We start from the raw sequence: 27,977 nt of genomic DNA, 5'->3' as shown, positions 1-27,977 counted from the left end.
AAATTCAGCATCATTACTTACATCATCACTCTGCTGGGCTTCTTGCATCACAAATTCACGGACCATAGATGGACTAAACTCTACCAGATAAGAAAATATATCTGTAGCAGCTGATCTGACTTGCAAGTCATCCATGCCCTGATAAAAGGGAAGCTGGGTTAGAGACTGGTAACAAAGGTTAGTCTTGCATTCCCTCTTCTCTCTCAAATCCACGAATAAACTCTTAGAATTTCAGATTAACATTCAACTTCAATTTGCAGTATCTCTTCCCTCCCCAGATGAATGCATCCCCTCCTAATTTCTGGATTAAGACACCAAACTGAATTAAAATATACCCCCGCCGCCCCCACACCTAAAACTGTTATATTTGAGAGCAGCTCAGTATTTATTTCTAATGGTTTTTACCATCTTAAAAGAAATATTCAGAGATTATATATAAGCATGAACAGAGAGCTGAGTGCTCACTGGTAACCCACTGACACAGGCACACGTGTGGCATACATTCACATAAATACACATACACACAAAGAAAACAAAAAACTAATTTTTTAGATAAAAGACACATTTTAAAGCGAAGACTTAAAATTATCCTCATTTAGATTTTTTTATCTGAATGCCTACGAATCAAATACACGTAAATGAAAGCTGAGAATTATAACTCTTGGCTCAGTATGTTCTCACTCTACCAACTGGATTAAAAGTGAAGACAACTCACCCAATTCTATGAAGCACAGTGTCACTTAAGGAAAAAACAAGTCTTAGAAAAACAAACACAAACACTGATGGCACAAATCATTCTTGTGGTGACTCAGCATCAGATGAATGACTAAATGGTAAGTCAGTACTATGCAAATATTTTACCATCCAAAAAATAAATCTATGCCGGGCGGTGGTGGCGCACACCTTTAATCCCAGCACTCGGGAGGCAGAGACAGGCGGATCTCTGTGAGTTTGAGGCCAGCCTGGTCTACAAGAGCTAGTGCCAAGATAGGCTCCAAAGCCACAGAGAAACCCTGTCTTGAAAAACCAATAAATCAATCAATCAATCTATGACAAAAATCACAACTTCAAAAGCACAAGAAGAAACCATAATTACCATCACAATTTCCAGAGCAGGAAGAATTCCCAATTTTGCCAAGGTTTTGAAAAAAGCATCCCTGTTCTGAGGTTGTAATGTCTGAGAAAATGCACAAAATTCCTTGAAGAAATTAACCTGTGAGGTTAAACATTAAAGTGAGAAGTCAATAACATGAAGATAAAACTGGGGATACTGTAAGGTTAGCTCCAGAGTATGGAATTAATCCTTCTGAAAGACTTCATCTTTTTACATGTCCTGGTTCATTATATTAAAAGTTAGTGCGAGCATACTGGCTTATACTAGCTTCCTAAAACTCAGGAGGCAGGAGGATCAGGAATCTGAGGCCAACCTAGGCAACAGTTAAATAAATAAACCTTGTCTCTTTAAAAATAAAGCCCGGGGTGGACCAGATGACTCAGTGGGAGAGTCACTTGCTGTCAAGTCTGACAACTTGAGCCTGATTCCTGGAACCCACACAATAGAAAAAAAGCCAATCCCACAGGTTGTCCTCTGACCTCCACTCATGCATGTGTGCACCACTCCCCAATTGTAAAATATAAACAAGGGTGACACGGGCATACGAGGGTGTACTCACAAACAAACCAACTCTAGCATCATATTAAAAATAAACCTAGCTTTACTCCTCAAACACTGATCTTCTCTAAACCTAATGTAAAAAAATGCCACAAATCTGATTACATTCAAAGAAGGCAAAGATCTAGTAAATAGCAATTGTTGATCTTCCCTCTAAAATAGTTACCTTTCAAAACAAAAGCAAAACTCCAAGGCTCCTAAAACCCCTTGATAGACACATTAACAAGTAAACATCTCTAAGGAACCAAATATTATCATTCATTTATTTTAGTGTTTTCCTTTCATCTCTGTAGTTTTGTTTCTGCATCTCCATTATATAAATACCTACTACTACAACAAATGTCTATAGTTCTGTCATGCTATAAGGCATTTAAATTTCCTTGGGGAGGGTATCCGTGTGTGTGGGAATGACACACATAATATCTTAAGAATTTCTGAAACGTGTAAAAACAAGTTTTAGAAACTGAATAAACGACTTACCAATTCACGTCGTTTATCATCATCCGTAGCTTCATCTGTTAACTGTGCAAAGACTTCGGACAAAAACTTCTCATCTTCCTGCATGAAAAAAAATAACTGCTGTGAAATATTAGCAAAAGTATAGTTACATTATGTATGCCTCACACAAAGTATAGTAAAAAACAAACTGAAATTCAAAAGCATATTCATCATGAAACCTGAAGTTTGAGGAGAACTTCTGTGAAAGTTAACACACGCTAGAGTCTCACTACACAGGAAGAAGAGAACAAACAGGAACTCCAGACGCAGATCAGTCAATTAATTTACTTTCATTCTGATAGCTTTTCTAAATCGGTTTTTATTTACTCTTAATTTAAACATAGCTCAAATAAATCTGAGGATCTCACTGTCAGTTCATATGTACCAGAAAAAAAGAACAAGACAGGCACAGGAGTGTGGCGGCAGGCAGGAAGTCTTCAACATGTGAGATCATACAGAGCGCTTTAATCTACAGCCAAGGATAAAATGACAAATCACTACGGTAATTGCACCCGATGACTAAGAGATATTAAAAATTTGTATGTCTAAAGTGTAGAAAAGATATTTAAATTATAATTGTGCTTGTCTGAATAAAACGAAACCATCAGATATAAAAGATGCATTTGAAACATGTCTTATATGAACCATACATTAACCAAGGATCTCAAAACTGCTTCGAAAATAAGGTGGAGAACTTAATTGAAGATATCCTCACCAGTTAGAAAAGTACCAAGTATCAACGGGGAGTGCTAAAAGACAAAGAGATTAAAAAAGGGTCCTATATGAGTGACTCAAGCTAGGCAGCGGTGGTGCATGCCTTTAATCCCAGCACTCCAAAGGCTGAGGTAGGTGGATCTCTGTGAGTTCGAAGCCAACCTGGTCTACAAAATGAGTTCCAGGACAGGCTCCAAAGCTACAAGGAAACCTGTTTTGAAAAGATAGAGAAGAGTGACTCCGAATGGTACTTCTTTATGTATTCACTGACTCCTTTTAGACACTATATATCATGGCTTGATACATTTAGAACAAACAAGGAGGTTTCAAAACCCACCTCTATGAAACTTGATTTTAAGCGACTTGCTCTAAAAATAATATAAATGCAGTATCTGTAAATATGTATTTCCCCTGTTCACATCTTTTATAAATTTTGTTTCTTTCCACAGATCTCCCACATTAAATTTTTATTCTTACTAGCTAAAGGTTTTTAAACTCTTTCTGAGTATTTTCAAAGGAGAACGTTCCAGAGTCTTGATAAGTGCATTTTCCCTCAAATTCTTTGCACGACTTGCCACTTATGGGGTGACAGCCAAACCACTGAAACTATTCATGAAAGCAATCTTAATGGTGTTCATCAGGTGCTTCTTCCCCCTCCCCCAACTTACAGCACCATTTCTGTGACTTCTTTAAGCTATGAAGCATTATGTTTCAGGGTATATGTTGAGAATATAAAGCCTGTAGCTGGGATACTTTTTCCTAAATCCTTGCTTCTCTAAGTTGCAAAAGTAATCACTTTTGATCATCTTTTTCCTTTTCTGTAAGCCTTAAAAGATTTTGTTTTAATAAGACAACTATCACAGTACATGTGGCTACTTTTTTAGATAATGAAACACCTGGGCGAGGTTCTAAATCAGGGCTGGGACATAGCTCAATGGGAGAGTTCTTTTCTAACCATGAGAATAATCCTTAGTGGTACAAACAAAAATAAGAACAAAACATCAGGTAGTTTAAAGTTCATTAACAATTTCACAAATTGCATCTTATGAATCATAAATAAATGAAAATTTCTTGGTATGGTAGCACAAGCCATTAATCCCATCACTCAAGAAGGCAGAGACAAGAGGATCACTATGAGACTGGCCTACATGGTGAGTTTCTAAACAACCAAAGCTACTAGTGAGACCCAACCTTAAAAAAAAATAAACAAGTAAAATAAAATTCCTTTAAAGCTTTGCTTTATATCATAGATTTCACAAATAGAATTATAAAATATATGTAAAATGACAAAGAAAATTTTGCAAATATTTGTAGATTAGTTTACACAATTTATTTAAACTATTTTTGACAGTACTGGGAACTGGTAAGTAAGCATTCTCTACCACTGAACTACATCTCGAGACATTATTTTTCAACTACAAAAAAATGTTATGATTTACTGTTGTAGATCTGGAAACCCTTAAGTCAAGCAATCACTTAGATGCTATATTTGAGAATCTGACATCCTTTATATTAACTTCAGAGTATGGCCATATGTAGCACAATTAATAAAAACCCAGAGACAGATATTGGGGTTCAACCTGAAGAACAGAAAAGCAAAGCAGTCAGTCACTGGCTCTTACTTCTCCTGTCTGAAAATGGTGATCCTGCCTCCAGAAATCCTCAGAATGAGACTGAGCCTGAAACCTGTCTCCTCCCATTTTATATTCCTCTGCTGGGATTAAAGGCGTGCATCACTACTGCCCAGATTCTATGGTAAACTAGTGTGGCTACTGGGATTAAAGGTGTGTGTCACCACTGCCTGGTCTGTATAGCTGATCAGTGTAACTGTTTTACTCTCGATCTTCAGACAAGCTTCATTAATTAAAATAAAAATGAAGTATCACTATAGCCACATTTTCAATTTCCTGATACTGATTTTTCTGTCTATGTATAAAGCAGCATCCTGAAATGAATAGTAGGTCACACAATTGAAATCACAGTGCTCAGGAAAAATGAGGAAAATCCTGAGTTCAAAGTCAGCCAAATAAAATTATATATAAAAAAACTCCAACAAAACACCACATCCCATTTGCTATAAAAGGAACCTAATATGTTATTTAACTTTCCTTATGCCCTTTACTGAAGAATAATGAACAATTGGTAGGTAGGACCAAGAGTGGTGTACATGCATGTAATTCCAGGAACTGGGAGTCACTCTCAGCTACACTGTTAAGCTGAAGGCTAGCCTGGGTTTCATCAGTGGGAAACTCCTACAAGCTGCCCTCAAATATGCCCCTCCCCATAGTATAGCACACATGCACATACACAATAAATGTAATAAAAAAGCACCTTATACTAAAACTTAAAAATCTTAAAAAATAAAAACCACAAGACAGTCATGCTTTCTATGTTTAATAGAACATTTAAAGTAAACAAAGTGAATCATTATTACTGGCTTAAATTATTAGCAACACAACACCTTGAAAATAGACCTGTGAAAAATAATTTACTTACCTGCAACATGCTGACTATTTCAACTTTGTTGAAGAAAATAAAAGATGTAAGAGTAGAAAGAAAATTCTCTTCAAAAACAGAAGGTGTAGGCAAAATGATGTCCTGAATGTACTGTACCCTGTAAGTCTGATGTATTTTTTGCCTTAGTTCCGAGTCTGTTATTGGTATAACTTCCTTAAACTTTGCAGTTTTGGTCAGGAATTCTCTATGCCTTTTTGGCTGGGCCAAAGCAGGGTCATATTCAAGGCATCCCACGACATCCATGATACACTCATCAGAAAACATTACCTCAAAAAGAGTTGCCTTATTTAGGAATAAGATTCCTCTAATAATCTCATACAGATGGTGTAAGCCTTCAGTGTTTTCTAGGTCCTCACAAGCTTGGAACAGCTGCAGTAGTTTTTTGATATAGCCTTCATTTTCCAAGGCCAGAGCCAGCTTTTCCCTACGGATAGGTGAGGAAAGAACTGAGGTAACTAAGTCAGCAATCTCTTCAAGTTTACTGAGTTCACATGTGGGCAGGTCAATTAGATGACTAGTTTCTGGCATTTCTTCAAATCGTTCTTCTTCTGATTCATCAATGAGGTCCTGTGTGACTTCTACTGATGGGTCCTTACCTTGAACCTAAAAACACCCAAGTACAGCTGGTTATCTTAAAATACAGAATAGTTTGACACTCTGGAAATCAAATCACTGACCATCGAATTTATGTAAAAGTACCGTGAACACCGAGCACAGCGGCTCACCTGTAATCTCAGTGCTTGAGAGGTGGAGGCAAGAATCAGGAAATTCAAGGCCAGTCTAGTTAAGAAATGACATTCTCAGGACTGGGCAGTGGCTCAGTTGGTAAAGCACTTGCCATACAAGCCTGAGGACCTCAACTCCTCAACCGGAGCTCCAGAAACCAACAAATGCAGGACATGGTGGTGGGCACACTTGTTCGTAATCCCACTGTGGGGGAGAAGACAAGTGAAGAGGAGAAATAACAACAGAGGCAAAGGAATGAACAGATGACTATGGAGTAAGGGAAATCCAATGATATGTGCCTCAAAGGCTAAGAGCAAGAAATACTGGCTCAATTATACCAGATGCCTGAACAGATAGTGACTCTTACTTTTTAGTTAAACAACATTGGCACTGTAGACTCAACTCTTACGTATTAAATTTTGCAATACTGATCACTGTTATGTTGGGAAATTACACTGAAGCCTCCTGAGGATGTAATGCCAAATGAAAATGACTGGCCTGGGTAAGACTTAGATCTGCTAAGCACTGGCTAGTTTCTTTGTTTCTTTCTTGAGACAGAACAGGGTTTCTCTCTGTAGTCCTAGCTGGTCTGGAACTTCTTTGTAGAGCAGGCTAGTATCGAATTCAGAGATCCACTTGCCTCTTCTTTCTCGGTGCTGGGATTAAAGGTATGTGTTACTACTTTCAAACTAGCAATATTTATTTCTTTGTCTTCCCTGTCTTTTTTTGGAGACAGGGTCGCATTGTATAGCTCTGGCTTGTCCTGTAACTCACTTTCTAGAACAAGATGACCTTGAATTTAGAGATTTACCTGCCTCAGCCTTCTGGGATGAAAGGCAGGTACCACCAAAACTGCCTTGGGTAATTTCTACATTAAATAGCTGCTTTTTTTGTTGTTGTTTGCTTTTGTTTTCATATCATTCTGTGTTTGTCACAGAGCAACACATGGAGGTCAGAGGACAACATGAAAAAGTGAGTTACGCTTATCCACCATGCGGGGCTTTCAGAGACTGAAATTAGGAACAGCTCTGAGCAGTTACTGTGAGGTACAAACTGCAGTAAATCACGGAGGAAGAGCTGGAGAGATGGCTCAGAGGTTAAGAGCACTGACTGTTCTTCCAGAGGTTCTGAGTTCAATTCCCAGCAACCACATGCCAGCTCACAACTATCTGTTATAAGATCTGGTGCCCTCTTCTGGCCTGCAGGGACACATGCAGTAATACATAATTAATAAATAAATCTTTAAAATAAAATGCTGCTAGTTTAAAAAATTTTTTTTAAAAAAAATCACGGAGGAAATAGTAATGGAATTGCTATAAAACAAACAAAATCCCAAAAATTTAAAGAACAGTGTAGTTGTTTCTTTCTATTTATTTTATGATTATAATTAATGGGTGTGGGCAGTGCCTGGTGTGTCTGTGGAGGTCAAAGAATAGCTCTGTGGAGTTGATTCCCTGTTTTCACTGTGGGTTCTGGGATCAAACTTAGGTCGTTACACTTACAGAGTAAATACCATCTCACTGGCTTGTGTTTTAACATGTCTACCTTATACTCGTCATTCATAGTAACTCTATTGTTTTGTCATTGCAAGTGCTATACTAAGTGCAGATGCTTAGTCAAATATGACCATTGAAAAATTTGCTTTACAGGGCTGGAGAGATGGCTCAGTGGTTAAGAGTACTGGCTGCTCTTCCAGAGAATGCAGATTTGATTTCCACATGATGTCTCATAACTATCTAGAATTATGGTCTCAGGGATCTAACAACCTCTTCTGGTCTCCCATGGCACCATATGCCCATAATGCACTGACACACATGTAGGCAACATCAATACACATAAAGCCATAAAAAATAATTGTTTTACTTTTCCCTTGTGGGAACTTACTGTGTATGTCAGAGGATAACTTGTCTAAGTTAATTCTTTCCTTCTACCACGTGTTCTGGGGGAATCAAACTTAGGTTGTCAACTTTGTGGCAAGTACCTTTACCCCCAATCATCTCACCAGCACTCTGGTCATCAAATATGATCACTTCGGTGGAAGAGCATTTTGACAGAGGTATTGACCTACCCTAAGAAAGGTTTGGCCAATGCCCAGTTCCTGAGGGGCAACACCTATACACCTACAATCCTGTATCTTAAAGAGGATATCTAGGTCTATGCATTATCCTATGCTAACAATGTAGTTTATGGTGGTTGCTTGGATTAGGAGCCATCTTTGACCTCTGGAGGAGCTGGAATCTAGCTAGGGTCAGCCAACCTCATGTGATTCGTCTCTAATAAAAACCCTGGGTAGCTGCTCTGGTTGACAACAGTTAATGTGCGCCACACACTGGAGCTGAGAGAACTAAGTGCTGTCTGTATGACTATCGGAAGAGAGGCTTGGAAACTCAAATACAGAATTCTCCTTCATCTTTATCCCCATTTGCTATCCCCCATTTTCTTTTAATCTGTATGTGCTACTATAGTAATAAATTGTAATAGATATAAAACAGCTTCGCTGAGTTAACTTGAATCTTTTCAGTCAACTACTGTACCTAAAAGTTGTCTTGTGAACCTTCAGAACTATCTGAATAAAAACAGTAAGACAATTTTAGTAAAATTCTAGGATAGGGTCAGCAAAATAGTTCAGCAGGTAAAGGAACTTGCTGCTGAACCTGTTGACCTGAGTTTGGTACCTGGAGGATGAATGGAGAAAACAGACCCCTGCCAAGCTGTGCTCCTCCACAAGTGCTCCGTGCCCATACAATACACAAATGCACAAGTAAATAAACATAACACTTTGAAAATAATTCTAGGACAAGTACATGAAGTTTCAGACACATATGTATATTCCAAACTGTATATTAAAGAGTAAGGGCTGAGGTAACAAACAGGTATAATCTAATCTTATTTTTTAAAAGATTTATTTATTATATATACAACGTTATCCCTGTGTTTCTGCCTGCAGGCCAGAAGAAAGCACCAGAGCTCATTATGGATGGTTGTGAGCCACCATGTAGAGGCTGGGAACTGAACTCAGAACCTCTGGAAGAGCAGTCAAAGCTCTTAACCTCTGAGCCACTTCTCTAGCAGTGTAATATGTTATTTACTGAAAAATATTACTATGCACAGCTATGTTGTAACAGATAGATAAAGGTGTTACACTTTCCAAATTTTTGAAATTTATCATTTAAGTTACTTTTATATGCCATTAAAAATATTCCAAACAGCTTCATAAAATGTCTCTATATTCTCTTATCCTTATAATGTAGTGATTTTAATATTTTTATACTTCATGTGTTTTTACTTAGGTAAGTTTCACTTTATACATTGAAGTGTAAATTAAGACCAGAATAGCAAATATTTACTGAAAATACATTAAAGGCAAACAATTCAGATTGGTGTAGGAGTTTCTTCTGTCTATGTGTTGCTTTCACTGGTTGAATAAAGAAACTGCCTTGGCCTTTTGATAGGGCAGCACTTAGGTAGGCAGAGTAGACAGAAATGAATGCTGGAAAGAAGGGCAGACGAGAATGACCATGGAGCTGCCAGAATCAGACATGCTGAATCTTTTCCAGTAAACCACGACCTCGTGGTGATACACAGATTAAGAGAAATGGGTTATATTAAGATGTAAGAATTAGCCAATAAGAAGCTAGAGATAATGAGCCAGGCAGTGTTTAAATGAATTCAGTTTCTGTGTGATTATTTCGGGTGTATGCTAGCTGGGAGGCCGGGACAAACAATGGGCTGCTGCTCGCCATACAACAGATTATTTTTAGGCCTTCAATTCTAATTTACAGAGATTTTAGAATGTTAAAAATACAACTGGTTTTTATGGGAATGCACAAGAAACAACATAAAAAGTATTTGCAGGTTTAAAGACAGGAAAATCAGAAAGGCAAAATAATAGCATAACAATTTCAATTTTATTCCATGTACATTTTGCATGAATACATGAAATACTTTATATGGAATTTTTATATTTCAGAGTTACGCTATGTATATGTATATTAATAATGCTCACTAAGAAAATAACATGTAAAAAAAAAAGTGTCCATTTCCAGCTAAAAATTTACTGACCCAGAGCTACATAGGGAATAGGAAGATTCATTTAAATTTTTCCTTGTGTTTCTGAGATAGGGCCTCATGTGTTCTTGGCTAGTCTCAAATTCATTCACATACACATACACATACATGTATACATACCTTTTATCTAGACACATATACATATGTATATGTATCTCTACACATAGACTGATATACACATGTGTGTGTATGTATATATATATATCTCAACACACACATCAGGGATGACCACAAACTCTTGATCCTTTGGTTCTAAATGCTAGGAAAATGGGTTTGCATCAATATGCCTGGCTACAGTTTCTTGAAGTATGTGGCACAAAATAAAAACAGTCAAACAAAAATGATCATGATCAGATTTAGAAAAGCAATTTAAAAATTTTAAGAATCACCAAAAGGACCTGGGTATAGTAGTTCATGCAATAATCCCAGTAAACTGAGGCTTGGGAAACTGAGGCATGAGGATCACTGGGTTTAAGGTCAACCTGGCAATTGAGTGAGACTTTTTAACAAAAAGAATCATAGAGAAAAGCTCAAGTGAGAGAATGATAATAGCCAAACAATGAAATCAACCTATTAGACATAAAGATCTGTACTAGGCAGTCATTGAAACAGATCTGTCACTAAAAACAAAAAGACACAATCAATTTAAAATTGTAATTATCAAGTATCACAATCATAAAAAGTCTAAGAAGTTAAAAAAAAAAAGAGTGGTGCAATGTGGCATCATGGGAAAATGGACATCAAAAAACTGCTGAGGTCTAAACAGAGCGTGAGTTTTAGTTAATAATATTTAACACAAGTTTATTAATTGCAACTAATATTCTATATTAACATGAGATGCTAAATCTTGCTGCATTACATGCAGTTGAGTGCAGGAGTTATCTGGGAGTTTTACAGGAACTCTGCACTACTTAGCACATTCCCCAGGCCCCGATCCCCATTCTGAGACACGTCTCATATGGCTTAGGATGGCCTCAAACTTACTACAAAGCTGACGATGACTATAGATTTCTGATCCTCTTGCCTTTACCTCCCGATTGTTGGGATTATAGGTGCTCGCCACCATGCTTGGCTTAACCAAGCTGGAGCTGAACCCAGGGCCTCCTATATGTTAGGGAAGCACTTTACCAACTGAGTCACATTCACAGTCTTGTTCACATTAAAAAAAAGAGAAATCTAAACATGGTAATATTGTTGCCCCTAATTTAAAGTGGAATAATCAGTTACAACAAATAAAAATCTGTCTAAGACTGAGGATGCAAGTCAGCAGCAGAGCACTTCTTTTGTTTTTTTCGAGACAGGGTTTCTCTGTGTAGCCCTGGCTTTCTTGGAGCTCACTTTATAAACCAGGCTGGCTTCAAATTCAGAGACCCGCCTGCCTCTGCCTCCCTAGTGCTGGGATTAAAGACGGCAGAGCATTTATTTAATATGAATTAGACCTGGGTCAGATTACCAGCACTGGAAAATACACACACAAAAATCATGCTAGATTATTAAAATCTCAGCTTATTACCTTCCTATAGTTTAATACATACTTCTAAAGTGAAAAGAAAAAACAAGTAATGTGTACAATCATATCTATAAATATTTATATATAAAAAACTTACTTGACAAATTTTTTCCCAGATCTCATCACAGCCAGCTTTTTCCTGAAAACTTAGAGCCAGATCATAATTTTCAGCTTCTGACCAAACAATTAATGTATCCTATTTAAAAAAAAAAAAGGTTTCTCATTACCATACTAGAAAAGATGTATCAATGAAACATAAACAAAAGATAAGAACTGGCAGCTAAAACATAAAACATATTTAAGCGACCGCATACATCCTAAAGTATTCTGTTTCACCTTTAAAGTTTTGTACTATACTCTCAATGGAAGAGAAACTTTGGTATCAAAAATGACACTGAGCAATTTAAATAAGCTAGAATAGGTAAGTAGGCTCTAGCTAACACTTCTTGACCAAGACTGTAGATATTCCAACCATCTACTTTCTGCAGTCCAGAAAGTCAGCCATTCCATTCATCAACAACCTACATGCCGACCCTTTCTGTTTAAGTGGTAGTCAAATGATTAAAAGCATGCAAATACCTTCAAACAAATTTAGGTTTAACCCTATTTTGGCACATATAGACTTATTTCATTTTGTGTGTGAATGTTCGCATGTGTGGTGCTTTGAATGGTAAATGTGCCCCCACAGCCTCTGCATTAGAATACTTGGTGTCCAGTTGGTGGTATCTGGGAAAGCTTAGGGAGTATGGCCTATCTGGCATTAGAGGTGGGCTTTGAGAGTTCCAACATTTGCACCATTTCTAGTTTGTTCCTCTGTTCCCTGTTTGTGGTTCAAGATGTAGGCCCTGAGCTGTCAGCTGCTCCTGTTATCATGCCTGCCTACTGCCGTGTTTGGCTAACATAGATAAGAATAATGGGTTAATATAAGTTATAAGCGTTAACAAGAGGCCTGAGCTAATGGGCCAATCAGTTTATAAGTAATGCTGACTTTCTCTGTGTGATTTCTTTGGGGCTTAATGGCTGCGGGAACTGGGCGGGACAGAAACCCCAACAAGCTGGCCCTCATGTTACAGAATGATGCCCACGTGGATAACTGCATCCATAGACAGCCTGAGAAAGCTTGGGAAAGAATAGAGTAAAGCATGTTTTCTTGGTAGCAACAATTTCTCAGATCTGCTCTGCTTGCTAGAGGCAAGCAATCACTCTCATTTAAGAGAGGCTTCCTGACTCAGCTTTAGCTGCGAAACCTTGCAGCTCTTTTAAGAGGTCCTGCTACTAAACACTTAAATAGTGTTGATGAAAGGCTGACTGCATGCTTTTCAGTTTTTAGTCATAGCAAGAAAAAAGCTGCGCCGTTTTAAAATGCTGGCTTTTTGGGCCATCCTGCCAGGGTAAACTCTGACTCTTTCAAGCAGGCGGTCCTCACTACAGAGCTTTTGAGTGTTGTTTAACACTGTCACAGCTTGCTTGCTGGCAAGGACCTTAAAACACCATAGAGTTGTGGCAATAAACATGGCTACAGCCGGTACCTCTGCCATGAGACTGGAATCTCATAAAGCTAAGGAATGGGCTGGATCCAGGCATCAAAGTAATGGCTTTAAACCTACCAATATTGCTTGGTAAATTAAAGACTCATGTGGTCAGGAAAAGAGGGATATACGGTAAAGAGAGATTCAAAGACAAAACCTCTAAATGGTTTACAGTGTGTTAAAAATATATGCAGGCTAAAGTCCTTAAAAATAAAAAAGAGAGTAGTTGGGTGTGGTGATACACACCTTTAATCCCAACACAGGGGAGGCAGAGACAGACAGACCTCTGTGAATTCAAAATATGGTGGTGGACACCTTTAATCCCAGCACTTGGAAGGCAGAGGCAAGTATCTCTGTAAATTCAAGGACAGCCTGGTCTACAGAGTTATTCCAGGACAAAGATATACAGAGAACCTGTCTCAAAAAGTCAAAAAATAAAAATAAAAGAAATAGAGGTTAAAGTAAAGCCACATGCAGATGGAAAATACGCAGAAAATCTTGATACTGTATGCTATTATGCTCTCTTTGAATTGTTTTAATGCTGAGGAAGGAGCAACAGCTGCTACAAGTTATTTGCTTATAAATGCTGCTGAATTAATCCAAGATAGGCATCTTGAAAATACCTTGATTTCAATATTGAAGTCAAAAGGTATGTTACTTTGGAGAAGAGATTTTGCTTTTGTTTCCACAGGAAATGAAAGACTGTGGATTCATTCTGAATTAAGAAAAATCAGGTTCGATCAAGGAAGACCACCTGAGAAATCTCCAGTAGGAACAGATGGCCCAGATGTCTTAGTTCTACATCCAGAACAGATTCAAGGCTGCTGCCTGAGATGATCAAGACTCACAGGATACTCCAGTCAGGACTTGATTATAACTCTAAATTTTCTTTAGGTCCCCATAATATTATCAGCGCCCCCAATCAGCAGGAAGTAGCCTGGAATACTACACCCACATTCCCTAAAAATGGACTATGGATATTTTTCTTTGTTTTGTTTTTTAAACATGACCCATATCTATCACCATGCACAAAACTCAAGTCCAAATGGATCAAAGACCTCAACAAGAAGCCAGCCACACTGAACCTCAAAGAAGAGAAAGTGAGAAGTACACTTGAACGCATTGGCCCAGGAGACCACTTCCTAAATATAACCCCAGCAGCACAGACACTGGGAGAAACAATAAATGGGACCTCCTGAAACTGAAAAGCTTCTGTAAAGCAAAGGACACAGTCAACAAGATAAAAACAACAGCCTACAGAATGGGAAAAGATCTTCTCCAACCCACATCAGACACAGAGAGATCTGATCTCCAAAATATACAAAAAACTCAAGAAATTGGTCATCAATAATCCAATAAAAAATGGAGTACAGACCTAAACAGAGAACTTCAACAGAGGAATCTAAAATGGCTGAAAGACACTTAAGGAAATGTTCAACATCCTTAGTCATCAGAGAAATGCAAATCAAAACAACTCTGAGATTCCATCTTATACCTGTAAGAATGGCCAAGATCAAAAACACTGATGACAACTTATGCTGGAGAGGTTGTAGTGTAAAGGGAACACTCCTGCATTGCTGGTGGGAGTGCAAGCTGGTACAGCCCCTTTGGATGTCAGTGTGGTGATTTCTCAGAAAATTAGAAACAACCTTACTCAAGACCCAGTAGTATAACTTTTGGGTGTATATCCTAAGGATGCTCAATCATGCCACGAGGACATGTGCCCAACTGTGTTCATGGCAGCATTGTTTGTCATAGCCAGGACATGGAAACAACCTAAATGCCCCTTGACCAAAGAATGGATAAGGAAAATTTGGTTCATTTACATAATGGAGTACTACACAGCAGAAAAAAATGACATCTTGAATTTTGAAGGCAAATGGATGGAGCTAGAAAACATCGTTTCGAGTGAAGTAACCCAGACAGTTAGTTTTCACATGTATTCACTCATTACGTGGTTTTTACACATAAAGCAAAGAAAACTAGCCCACAAATTACAATCCCAAAGAACCTAGACAACAATGAGGACCCTAAGAGATACATATATAGATCTAATCTACATGGGAAGTAGAAAAAGACAAGATCTCCTAAGTAAATTAGAAGCATGGGGACCTTGGGAGAGGGTTGAAGAAAAGGGGAGGGTAGGGAGGGGAGCAGAGAAAAATGTAGAGCTCAATAAAAAAAACTGATAATTAAAAAAGAAGGAATGGGTTAAATTAAGATGTAAGAACTAGCTAGAAATATGCTTAAGCTATTGGCCAAACAATATTGCAAATATAGCTTGCGTGTGATTATTTCAGGACTGGGCGGCCGAGAACGGACAAGCAGCTTCCACCTACATAGCATGAATTCTAATTGTTCTTAATAATAAAAACTCAAAGTCAGTTGTTAGGGAGTGAAAGCTAAAGGAAGAAGTGGCCAGCCACTAGAGTTCTTACCAATGCTCAGATGAAAGGTTTGATCCTGTTCTCAGAATGCGTCCTCAGACTGCACTGAGCTCCTGCCTCCTCCCGCCTTATATTCTTCTGAGTGTTAACTCCTGTCTCCACCTGCTTAATGCTGGGATTAAAGGCTCCTGATCCCAAGTGCTGGGATCACCTTTGTGTAAGCAGTTTCTCTTTTGGGCTGGATTAATTTCATGTAGCCAGGTGGCTTTAAAAAAACAGAAATCTGCCTGCCTCTGTCTCCTGAGTCCTGGGATTAAAGGTGTGTGCCACCATTGCCTGGCCTCTAGTGGCTTAGCTTTGTTCTGATTTTCAGACAAACTTTATTTGTTAAAACACAAACAAAATATCATAACAGAGTTTGAAAATAAAAAGAACACTAGAAAACCTAATGTTATACTCACAGCTTCTGCAAAGAGGAATAAGGAGCTTTAGAAGCTTGAGCTATACTTGATAAAGGGAAGGGTAATACCATCTTAGTTACTTTCCTATTGCTGTGAAAAGACTTCATGACCAAGGCAATTTATAAAAGCAAGTATTTAATTTGGCACTTACAGTCCCATAGAACGGTAGAATTTACGGTCACCGTGGGGGGTGAGAGGAGCATGGCAGGAGGCAAGTAGGCAAAGTGTTGGAGGAGTAGCTAAAAGCTTACATCTGATCCATAAGCATGACACAGAAAGAAAAAACTATAATGAGGCAGGCTTCTGAAATCAAACATTCAGCTGGGCGGTGGTGGTGCACGCCTTTAATCCCAGTACTTGGGAGGCAGAGGAAGGTGGATCTCTGTGAGTTCTAGGCCAGCCTGGTCTACAGAGTGAGTTCAAGGTCAGGACTGTTTCACAGTCCTGTCTGGAAAAGCAAAACAAAACACTCCAAATCACAAAACACACCAAACATTCCAATTTATGAACCTATGAGGGTCATTCTCATCAAACCACTATAGGTGCCCCTGGCAAGATCTTACCAGTTAAATTTCTAACTTGTAAAAGAGATTACAAGGCAGTTTTCTGTTGTTGACTTAGTCCTATGAACAACAACAACAACAACAACAAACAAAAGCTTCTACAAATATGATTCTAGGAGGTCAAAGTCCATTTCAAGTTGATGGCTGAATTTGGCAGTATCATGTACATGATACTGGCTTTAGTGTCATGAAAGACATAAGACTAAATGGAGCCACATAATCTTCTGCAGCTTCAGAGAGCTACAGAGTGTGGTAGGGGATTTCCTCATGGAACCTGAGGGCATTGCATGAAACTGTGGAAGTGAAGGCCTAGTTGTGTTAAGAGATCTTCAAATGCTGAAGGTGTTAGAAATATGGAAAGTTAAAGAAATATGAGTAAAGCCAATCCAAGGGAGAGGCAGGGAGGAATGCTCGAAGACCGTTTGGAATTTGCCCTCCTGGGTTTCTTTGCTTTGGTTCAGTATTTTCTCAGTATGTTCTCCCACCCCGTATAAATCTATGTCATTACACTTAAAAATAAGTAACTTGCTTTTTTATTTTAACATGCAATTGCAGTTAAGATATTGCTTTGAATCTCAGAAGAGACTTTGAACTTTTAAAGAGTGTTAAGATTGTAAAAAAAAAAAAAAACAAAAAACAAAAAACTAGGGATTTTTAAAAAATAATTTATTCCACTTTATTTTATGTGTGAAGGCGCCAGATCTCTTGGAAATGGAATTACATACAGTTGTGAGCTGCCATGTGGGTGCTGGGAATTGAACTCAGGACCTCTGGAAGTGCAGCCAGTGCTCTTAACCACTGAGTCATCTCTCTAGCCCCAATACTAGGAACTTTTAAGTTGGACTAAATACATTTTGCATTATGGTATGGCCAAGAGACTTATGGGCATCAGGGAGCAGAATGTGGTGGTAAGTCCCTCATACTCTCTGGCATTTGATTATTTGGTCCTGTTGGTGCTGTATGGAGAAGCTTGGGAAGTGTGGTCCATCGGCAGTTTTCAGAAAGAATAACCTAAGATTTATTCTTCATAAAGCATCCTCAATTGTGCCCCTAATTTTAAACGATTAGGTTTTCAACCTATGCAATTAAAAACTAAGGTTTAGATTTTAATCAACACACACAAACATTAAATTCACTATGCAATAATCTAACAAAATGAACAGGAATAAGAAGTAAATTTTCATTTTAAAAACATAGGTTTTTGTTGACTGAGGTTTCTGTCCTACCAGGTCACAGTCATTTAGTCCTAAAGAAATACTGGTTGGCCTATTAGCTCAGGCTTATTCTTATATCTTAACCCATAATTCTTGTGTTAGCCACATGGCTTGGTACCTTTTACCAGCGAGGCATCTGCTTCCTCTACATCTGAGTGACTACTGCAGATTGGGCTTTCCTCTCCCAAGAATTCTCCTGTTTTCATCATCCTGCCTCTACTTCCTGCCAGGCTACTGGGCAATCAGCATTTTATTAAAAATAATGCAGATGACAGGATATAAGATCATTGTCCCATAGCACTTCTGGTGTAGGAGGGTCTTCTTTCTGTGTTGCTTTCATTGGTCAAATAAAAAAAAACTGCCTAGGCCTTTTGATAGGGCAGAACTTAGATAGGCGGGAAAAAGGGAACTGGATTTTGGGAGGAAGAAGGCAGTGTGGCAGATGCCATGGCTCTCCTCTCCCAGATGGACGCCGGTTAGACTCATGCCGGTAAGCCACAGTCAAGTGGCGATACAGATTATTAGAAATGGGTTAGATCAATATGTGAGAGTTAGCCAATAAGGGGCTGGAGATAATAGGCCAGGCAGTGTTTAATTAATACAATTTCCGTGTGGTTATTTTGGGCATAAACTAGCCGGGTGGCGGGGACGGGGCCCGCTGCACCTCATTACTACACACTTCCTCCCAACTTTTTTTTTTAAATAGGAACTCTGAATCTAATATCCTTTGTTTAGCTTTTTGTCTAGACCATTATCTTGTAACCAACACACTTAACAAAGATAAATATCCATAATTCATTATTTGGAAATGCAGGTATAGTTTTCCAGGCTACTTCCTCCTGACTAGGGACACTGATAGATAATCTTACAGGGACCTAAAGAAAATTTAAAATTATGGTCAAGTACTGACTGGAAAATTCTATAAGCTTGATCATCTCCGCTAGCAGCACTGAAACTGTTCTGGATGTAGAACTCAGAGGAATCTCCAACAGAGGTCCTCTGAAACCCTGGATCATCTGGGCCATTGGCTCCTATCAGAGAGTTCTCAGGGGATCTTCCTTGATCTAATCTGATTTTTCTTAACCCAGCATGAATCTACAGATTCTCATTTCCTGTGGAAACAAAAGCAAAATCCTGCTCTCCAAAGTAACATACCTTTTGACTTAAAATTTTGAAGTCAAGGCATTTTCAAAATATATGTTATATTAATCCAGCAGCATTTGTAATCAAATTCTCCTTCTCAGTCATCAAACAATTCAAGGACAACATGATAACATACAGTATCCAGACTCTCTGTGTATTTTCCATCTTTATGTGGCTTTATCTTAAACTCTATTTCTTTTATTTTTATTTTTAATTTTTGGCTTTTTGAAACAGGGTTTCTCTGTGTATCTTCGGCTGTTCTGGAACTCACTCTGTAGACCAGGCTGTCCTTGAACTCACAGAGATATGCCTGCCTCTGCCCCACAAGTGCTGGGATTAAAGGCTTGTGCCACCATACCCTGAATTTACATAGATCCGTGGCCTCTGCCTCCCAAGTGTTGAGATTAAAGGTGTGCAACACCCCACCCTCTTTCTTTTTATGGACTTTATCCCTTTTTTTTTTCTCTCCCACACCTACATACTTTTTTTAAACACACTGTAAACCATTTGGAGGTTTTCTTTGTCTTTGAATCTATCTTTAATTTATTAAATACATTGTATTTAATGCATTTACATTGGGTCCTCAGGAAGAGCACCAAGTGTTTTTAACTGCTAAATCCCATTCCCAACAAAATATATTTAATAATTATTCTTTGATTAGTACTTACAAATATTATGACTTGATATTAAATAAAAACTCAGTAGTTGAACACTTGTTAGCATAAGTAAGGCCCTGAGTTTGATACTCAGCACTGAAAAGCAAAAACCAATATATAAACTCTAACGTAAATCAAAAATGCCCTCTGATATATCTAGTCCTCAATTTCAACTTTGTGTGAGATGCCAAAAGTTGGGGTCATGTCTTCCTTCATTGTCCTCATTTTTAGAAGGGTGTCTTGCTCAATCTGCCTAGCTGATTTAAAGAGTAGCTGGCCAGCAAGCTCCAGGGACTCTGCTGTCTCTATCTTCCTAGCACTGGGATTAGAGGTGTGTACTGCTATGGCTGGCTTTTTCATTTTAACCGATTTGAAGATCGCTTCATTAAGAGTAGTCTCCAAAACATGAATTATATGCCTTAATTCACTAATATCTTATATGCAAGAAGCTACTGTAAGCAGAGTGTGGTGGTATACACCTTTAATCTCAGCACTTTGGGAAGGCAGAGGCAGGCGGATTTCTGTGACTTTGAGGACAGCAAAGCCGATAGAATGAGTTCTAAGCCAACTAGAACTGCATAGTGAAACCCTGTCTCAAAGCAACAATTACTTCATACGACACACACAAAGGAAGCAAAAGGATTATATAAAGATGAAATAAGCAAAATGTTTAATGTTTGAATGGTTAACCATTTAATATTAATAGTATTTTTAGAACTACTTAGAGCATAGTAAACCTGAAAAAGGTAGTAGAAAATTATTAATATTTTTCAAGATAGTGTTTCTCTGTGTAGTCCTGGAACGAACTCTTTAAGACCAGACTGGCTTTGAACTCACAGAGATCTGCTTGCCTCTGTGCCATTATCACCCTGCTAAAATATTTTTGAATACCTAATAATTTTGTGGAGTCTTTACTTCTTGTCAGAGCAGCATAGTTTCCATTTTGTCACACCGCTGACTACTAACAAGAGGGGTCTAAATAAATGTCAGTTTGACCATTATTTTCATTTCTATTTCTATTGTTTTCAACTGTTTCACTTGATCTATTTTATTAGGGTTGGGTAGCTAGGCCTAAAGGTATGAGCAAAACACTTCTCACAGAAATGTTACTTTTCACTCAGGAGACAACATAGATTTTAGGACTTAACAATTTGACTTACTAGATATCAACTAAAACTATTATCTCCTTTTGAGAAAACCAATATAAAGGCAGGTTTCTTTTAAAATCCTCCTGTAGGCAAGAGAGGTGGCTCAGTGATTACCCGAGCTTGGCGCCCAGAACCTAAGTTGGGCAGCTCACAATCACCTGCAACTCCAACTCCAGAGGGATCCAATACTTCTGGTCTCTGACCACCTGCACACGCCCCTGCCCAACTAAAAATAAATAAATCTTTAACTCCTCATGCTTCGTACAACAGATTCTATTTTGGATTACCATTACAACTGCAGAATAAAATCCAAACTGGTTATGTAAGGTATCTAAGGCCCAAATCATTTTGACTCTGGCTTCTAAAAGTATGTGCAGGTAAAACAACAAAATCTGAATTAAAGTAATTAATTTCTTTCCTTTTCTTGGTATTTATTTATTGAGAGACAGGGATCTCACTGTGTGGCTCTGGATGGCCTGAAACTCAGTATGTAGACCAGGCTGACCCCAAGACACCTCTGTATTTTACTTGCCTTTGCATCCCAAGTGCTGAAAGTAAAGTTGTGGGCTGCCATAACCCACACAATTTTTTTTTTATACACTCAGTACTCTATTCTCCACATAACTAACTTGAAAGCCCAACATTTTAAATTGGATTGAACTATCATGATTATTTCAACTAAGGCAACTACAACTGGGCCTGCTGGCAAATCCCTGTAATCACAGTTACTGAGGAGTATGAGGCAAGCTAAGGTCTGCCTGGGCTACACACTGAGTTGCAGGTCAGTCCAGATCACTTAGCCTCTGTCCCAAAGCTAAAAGCTAAAAATGGGTTTGAGATGTCATTCAAAGGTAAAGATTCTGCCTAGCATGTATGAGGCTTAATCACCTCAGAGACAAGAAAAACACCTGACTCAGGGTACAACTGAGTAGCACAGCACTTGCTTAGCCTGTGTGAGACCCCAACTCGGTTCCTCAGCACTGCAAAAATTATTACAGCCTTTTTCTTCTTATTTATTATCAGGACTGTAGTAATATGGAGTGGCGGGGCTGCGTCCCCAACACCCTAGCCGCCTGCTCGGCTAGCTTTTGCCCCGAAATAATTACACACAAACTGTATTCATTTAAACACTGCTTTGGCCCATTTCTATCTAGCCTCTTCTAGGCTATTTCTCACATATTAATTTAGCCCATTTCTAATCATCTGTGTAGCGCCCCTAGGTGTGCTTACTGGGAAGATTCTAGCCTATGTCCATCCTGGGTCGGAGCTTCATTGCTTGCGTCTGCCTGGGAGCTGGGAGCATGGTGTCTCTCTGAAGGCGTCTGCTCCCGAGAAGAGAGCTGTCGAGTCTGAGCTCACTTCCTCTTCCTCTCAGCGTTTTGTTCTGTTTACTCCTCCCACCTATCTTCTAACCAATGAAATGGGCCAATGCAGTTCCTTTATTAGCCAATGACCTTCCTCCATTACAGGACCTAACCCTTCATCAGCTCTTTCAACTCTTCCCTCAAAACCCACTTAGGGAAACTCTCCTTTCATGCATTTTGCCTAGTTTGTCCTGAGCCACTTCTCTTGACTTCTTTAAATGGATTAATCAAGGCCATCTACTCAGTGGAACAGATGGTGCTAATATTTGTACATAAAAGTCAAAACCTTTAAGACTTTAAAAGAAAAAAAAAACTTTTAGGAGTTAGAGAGATGTTACTCTGGCTGCTCTTCCAGACAACCAGGGTTCAATTTCAAGCACCTACATGGCAGCTTACTTACAACCACGGTTAAGTACAGACCCAGGGGATCTGACGCCCTCTTCTGGCCTCTGAGGATGTGCATACACGTACATGCAGGCAAAATACTCATGATCATAAAATAAATAAATAAATAAATAAATAAATAACTTATGATCTTCTATCTTTCAACATCTCCACAACCCTTTAATTCAATTGCCTGCTTGGACTAAGAGTGAGCCCATAACCAAATATTCTTCCATTTATTGCTTTTCACCAACACCCACAGACTGATATGCTATATTTTGGATGGTGCCATTCTTTTGTTAGTTTGTTTCAGGAAGAGTACAAGAGACAGCCCATTATCACATTTGGGGGAGCTGCAGGGGCCACTACATCTGGAGTGCAGCGGTAAGCCTCCCCTGGGCAAACTACCTTTGTGATCATGGTATTGCCCCTGCCAGATAATTTAAAAACTCTACCAAGGACTGGGAAGTAGGTCAGTGGCAAAGTGCTTACTTAGCATGTGCTAGGTGCAGGATTTGACATCCCACTCAACACACACCACAAACAGAACCAAAGCCAGGACACTTCTTCAAAAATTTTCAAACTTAATTTAAAAAACAAAACCCTCAAGAAGATTAGGACCAGCCTACAAACAACAAGTCTATTAAGTACTGGGTCAACAAATAAATGTGGACCGTTCAACAAAGCTCACTTAGGCTTTGTTCTTAATTTCTGTCTACTAAGGGGGTGGTCCCTTGCTGAAGCTAAAAATTCACTTTATGATTCTTAGATGAGAATCTGCGTTACTAATTCAAACCCAACCACTAGTTACAGATGTTTAATATTTAGACTTTATTTCACTTGTTTTAAAGCCTAAGTTAAACAAAATCAAACAAAACCCAGAATATCATACAGAATGTTGTTGGGCTTATGAAAGGAAGAGTACACTGACACACGTCTGTTTACATACGCACCACTAGAAGATGATGAACTTTAAGAAAATGAGAAGGGCCGGGCGGCGGTGGCGCACGCCTTTAATCCCAGTACTCGGGAGGCAGAGGCAGGCAGATCTGAGCTAGTTCCAGGACAGGCTGAAAGCCACAGAGAAACCCTATCTCGAAAAACCAAAAAATTTAAAAAAAAAAAAAAAAAAGAAAATGAGAAGGTCACTGGCATGGTGGTTTTAATCCCAGCACTTGGGTTAATTGTTCACCATGTTCTCTAGCAGCTCCTTGAAAACATACCAGAGTTCTTCAAGTCTCTTTACCGGACTTTAATTTCTTGTATCACAATTATTACAAAAAGTTTTCCCACCCGAAGCGTTTTTGTTCTACCACGCTCTTCTCATCTATTATTTATGTTTCTGTCATACAGGTTTCCTTAAACACAGTATCACTTTCATCATTTTAGGTCTCCAGTAAGAATTCATAACGGCTCACTTTTGTTTGGTACACCAAACTCTCAAGTGAAAAAAAATGCCTGCAATTCAAGCAGGTGTATATTGATTTCAGCAACTACCACCATTACCAAGATGAATTCTTCTTACAGATGCCTGCCTCTTATACTTTCTCCTGTCTAATTTTCTAGCGCCCACACCTGTGGAATACAAGTTTGCTGTTTACAATATTTCGTGTTGTAATATACCTGTTTTACATTCTCATCCATAACCTTTCTGTACCTCAGCTGCCTCCACAGGAAATGCTTTCATGCATTTTCAGTGAGGTCTAGGCAGAAAAAAAAATTCATTAGTTATTTTATTATTCTATTGTTTCACTGAGGTAAGGACTGATCTTTTGGACTCATGAGCATACAACTATGTAAAATACGCTAAGCTATATCCCTATGATTTTGACTTTTGATTTAGCCAAGATCAGTAGGGTTAATTTTAAGTAACTTAAAAATCTGAAACACGTATCAGACACTTTGTTTCATGCTGTATTGCATAATCATTTTCTTTCTAATGTGTCAACTTACACATTCAAGTGTATTAAGAAAATACATCTTCCCATTTCTCCCTTTTCAGTATGAGACATGATAGGGAAGTACTTTGAATCACTGACACTCAGCAGTACTTACTCCAACACATTTTAAGTAAGCCAATCAATCTAATACTTGCTTTTGAGAAAGAGAAACCCATGCATGCTGAGCAAACAATTAAGCAGTTGGATAATTCTAGGACTGTGAATATTAAATAATTATCTCTTAACTTACTCAACATATTTTAATACAGCAAAATATTCTATAAATAAGCCATTTGCTTACGTTTTTAATTAAAAGCCCATCGATGAATAATATTTTAACTTTAATTTTGGAAAAACCTAGTTAAATAATAATTAGAATAATCTATTTAAAAATCTCATATGTTGACAAATCTTGGTAATGTGATAATTCTTGTAAACATAAAAACGATGTATTCAGAATTTCAATTTGTGCAACTTGGTAAAAAGTGCAAACTGAGCAAGACTTTGGATAAAATAGGAAGAAACTGCATAGATTACATAGAAAATTTACTATAACTTCAAATGGCTCTATGACTTCCACTAGAAGGTCCTCCCAATTTAAAAAAGATTAAAGAAAATAAAACAGGTGACTCCATTTACAGGTTTTCATTCCTGTATTCACAATGCTTTTTCCATATTTCTCTCATCGCCAAAGAATTCTCTTGTAAATCTTAGTGTGTGTGTGTGTGTGTGTGTGTGTGTGTGTGTGAGAGAGAGAGAGAGAGAGAGAGAGAGAGAGAGAGAGAGAGAGAGAGAGAGAGAGAAAGAGAATGTCATAAATAACAGGCCAGAACTATTACTTAAATGTGACTGGTTACAGAAAACATTTTCATATGCTATAAAATCTTTCAAATGTATTTTTCTGTGATGCTTTCCATACTTAACTGTATAAAAAAATCCAATTTGTCTGGAACTAGTTTTCTAGATAGTAATATTTACATGAACGTATGCTTCAAAATTCTTAAGTTTTTAAAGAACCAGTCTATATTTTCTTATGTGCTGGAGGACTGATTTACTAATAAGCCTCTGCACATACAATAGGATCTTTTCAATATTAACAGCAGGTAAAAGATCACTTACACAAGTCAAGAATTGTTATAACAACTAAATGTGTAAGGACCTGCGTATGCCTTATGAGTCACAGTTATGAGCAAATGTCCTTATCATTTTATATTGATGTAGGTAGGAGAAAGATGACAAAATATTAGTATCTCCCCACAAACGAGCAAAAACCCAGAACTAGCTATCTTACAAAACTCAAAACACAGAGTAACTAATTATCTGCCTAATCAAGTCTGAAATAAATTTAAATGTCCTCATACATATCTAAGCTACAGAGAAACATTCAAATGTTCAAGACAAAAGATTCGTATAAAAATTATCTAAGAGATAATATATAAAAATTATCTAAGAGAAAGAAAAGCTACTAGCTGAATGCTAAGATATTTCAAGGAACTAAGAATGTACTGCAAGTACAAAGCAATTACATACATTAAAAATTTTCCTATTAACAACCTTAATAATGTATGTAATTTTATTTCTTACGTGAAATGTTTATAGCATCCAAATTTCCATAGACCTTAAAGAAAGGTAGACTTGATGCTATAATTATAAACCTAAAATAATTTCTCTCTTCCCTACAAAATCTGTCATCGTGATTTTACATACCTCTTCCAAAAGCGCGCGCACGCGCGCGCGCACACACACACACACACACACACACGAGGAAATAATCCAAATGTCTCATAGGTATATATCATACATCAGCATAATACAGCATTTTAAAAAGCTACCTACAATAACACAAATAAATCTTCAAAAAAGTGTGAAAATACAAATTTAAGAATATGTAAAAGTATGGTATCAATAGTATAAAAGTTTAAAACACACAAGAGACATGCAGGAAAGGTATAAAAGCATCTACAGAAAGAATACACGTAATTTTAGTAGAGGTACCATAGGGAATAAAGAATGGATAAAACGGGATAGACACAAAAGAGATTTTTAACCTCTACCCATGTTAAATATTACAAAAAATTGAAAAGGATATAGTATGTTAATATTAGTAAACTGATAGTGTTATAAAGAGCCCACTATATTATTCTCTACAATATTCAATTTTGATAGTATTTCGCAATAAAAATGAAAACATTCACAGATAAAGGATGACTCAAATCTGTCATCCTAAAGTTAAATTAGAAATACTAAAACAGATTTCCTTTTCCAAAGAGACAATAATATTGAGAAAATGTTACATAATTAACAATATGTGTATTTATAGAGTATCAATTATCAATTGATTATATCAAAAATATGCATACAATTTAAAGGAGAACTTAAATGCCACCTAAAAATCCCTCAATAAGCCCCTTTCCTTGGACAAAGGATCCAATTTCACACCAAACAGGCTTTCATTGCTTTAAAAGTATCCCTCTGATTTTGTTGTTGTTTTTCTATATTGCCCTGGCTGTCCTGGAACTTGCTTTGTAGACCAGGCCATACCTGAATTCACAGAGATCCACCTGCCTCTGCCTCCTAAGTGGTGGGATTAAACATATGCACTACCATTGTTGAATTTCTTTCTTAATGGTAGTAACTGAACAGTCTGATTCTTCTTTTAAGTCATTTATTTCAAATGTGACTCAGAATAAATGGTTTAGTGCAGAGCATATAGGAGAGACCTGTCTTACTATAAACAAGAACAAAAACCCCCACTGTTTTCTAATACAAACAGTGGCTCGGTTAAAAAAAAAAACAACAATATAAACTGCCAATATAAAAATCACTTTTCAGTTTGAAACTCTACCAACCTGAAAGGTAAATACATATGGCTTCTAACTTTAGTTACCAAACTGTTTTTCTGGTCTGGAAAGTATTCCCATCTTTGTCAGATTAATACTTCTGGATGACAAACACAGTTTTTTAAATTAAAGATTGGTTAACTACTTACCTGTTGTTTCTGATATGCAGTGTTTGGATTTATCTTTGACTCCAAGAGTAGAGATCCTGAAAGAGTTAAAAAAAACATGTAAGTCTCAAACTATAAAGCCTTCTTCAATAACACACATTTTACAAATGTTTCAAGTTTCTTCACACGCTGAAGAACTAAAGCTACAAAATGTATTTTAATACAATTTTCTCTCCAGATCTAGGCTACATATTTAGCTTACAATCTTTCATCCTATCTCCAAATGTCTTTAGAGGGAAATATTTACGTGAAACCAATATTCAGACTATGAGAAAACTAAAATAAAACTTTTAGGGTCTAACTGTCCATTTGAAGATTAACTTTAACAAAAGCTGTTTCACTGTATTTCCTGTCTACCAAAACAAATTACGAGGGCCCTGGAGAGACTTACCATACAAATTACACTTACCCTGTTCCTATGACAATGAGTAACAACAACAAAACCCCCCACATAAAATTCCCTTGACTGTTAATAA

At 37.7% G+C, this 27,977-nt stretch overlaps 1 protein-coding gene across 6 annotated transcripts in view; it reads right to left on the bottom strand.

Annotated features, from left to right (window-relative positions):
- Positions 1 to 27,977, bottom strand: part of Ppp4r3b (protein phosphatase 4 regulatory subunit 3B) — a 57,402-nt gene that overhangs the window by 28,015 nt on the left and 1,410 nt on the right. For 2 of the 6 annotated variants that reach the window (XM_075942455.1, XM_075942456.1), the window contains exons 2-7: positions 27,484 to 27,539; positions 11,803 to 11,901; positions 5,381 to 6,004; positions 2,153 to 2,230; positions 1,097 to 1,213; positions 22 to 138 (exon numbers count right to left, since the gene is read on the bottom strand). In XM_075942455.1, coding sequence (XP_075798570.1) covers positions 22 to 138; positions 1,097 to 1,213; positions 2,153 to 2,230; positions 5,381 to 6,004; positions 11,803 to 11,901; positions 27,484 to 27,539 — 1,091 coding nt within the window. Of the gene's footprint in view, positions 1 to 21; positions 139 to 1,096; positions 1,214 to 2,152; positions 2,231 to 5,380; positions 6,005 to 6,126; positions 6,233 to 11,802; positions 11,902 to 27,483; positions 27,540 to 27,977 lie in introns of those variants that run through there. The other 4 variants (XM_075942459.1, XM_075942457.1, XM_075942460.1 and 1 more) reach the window with 4 other exon arrangements.

Source organism: Microtus pennsylvanicus, chromosome 12, assembly GCF_037038515.1.
Source record: "Microtus pennsylvanicus isolate mMicPen1 chromosome 12, mMicPen1.hap1, whole genome shotgun sequence".
Taxonomy (NCBI): domain Eukaryota; kingdom Metazoa; phylum Chordata; class Mammalia; order Rodentia; family Cricetidae; genus Microtus; species Microtus pennsylvanicus.
Note: the sequence above shows the minus strand (reverse complement) of the source record. Positions and strands in the feature narration are given on the sequence as shown.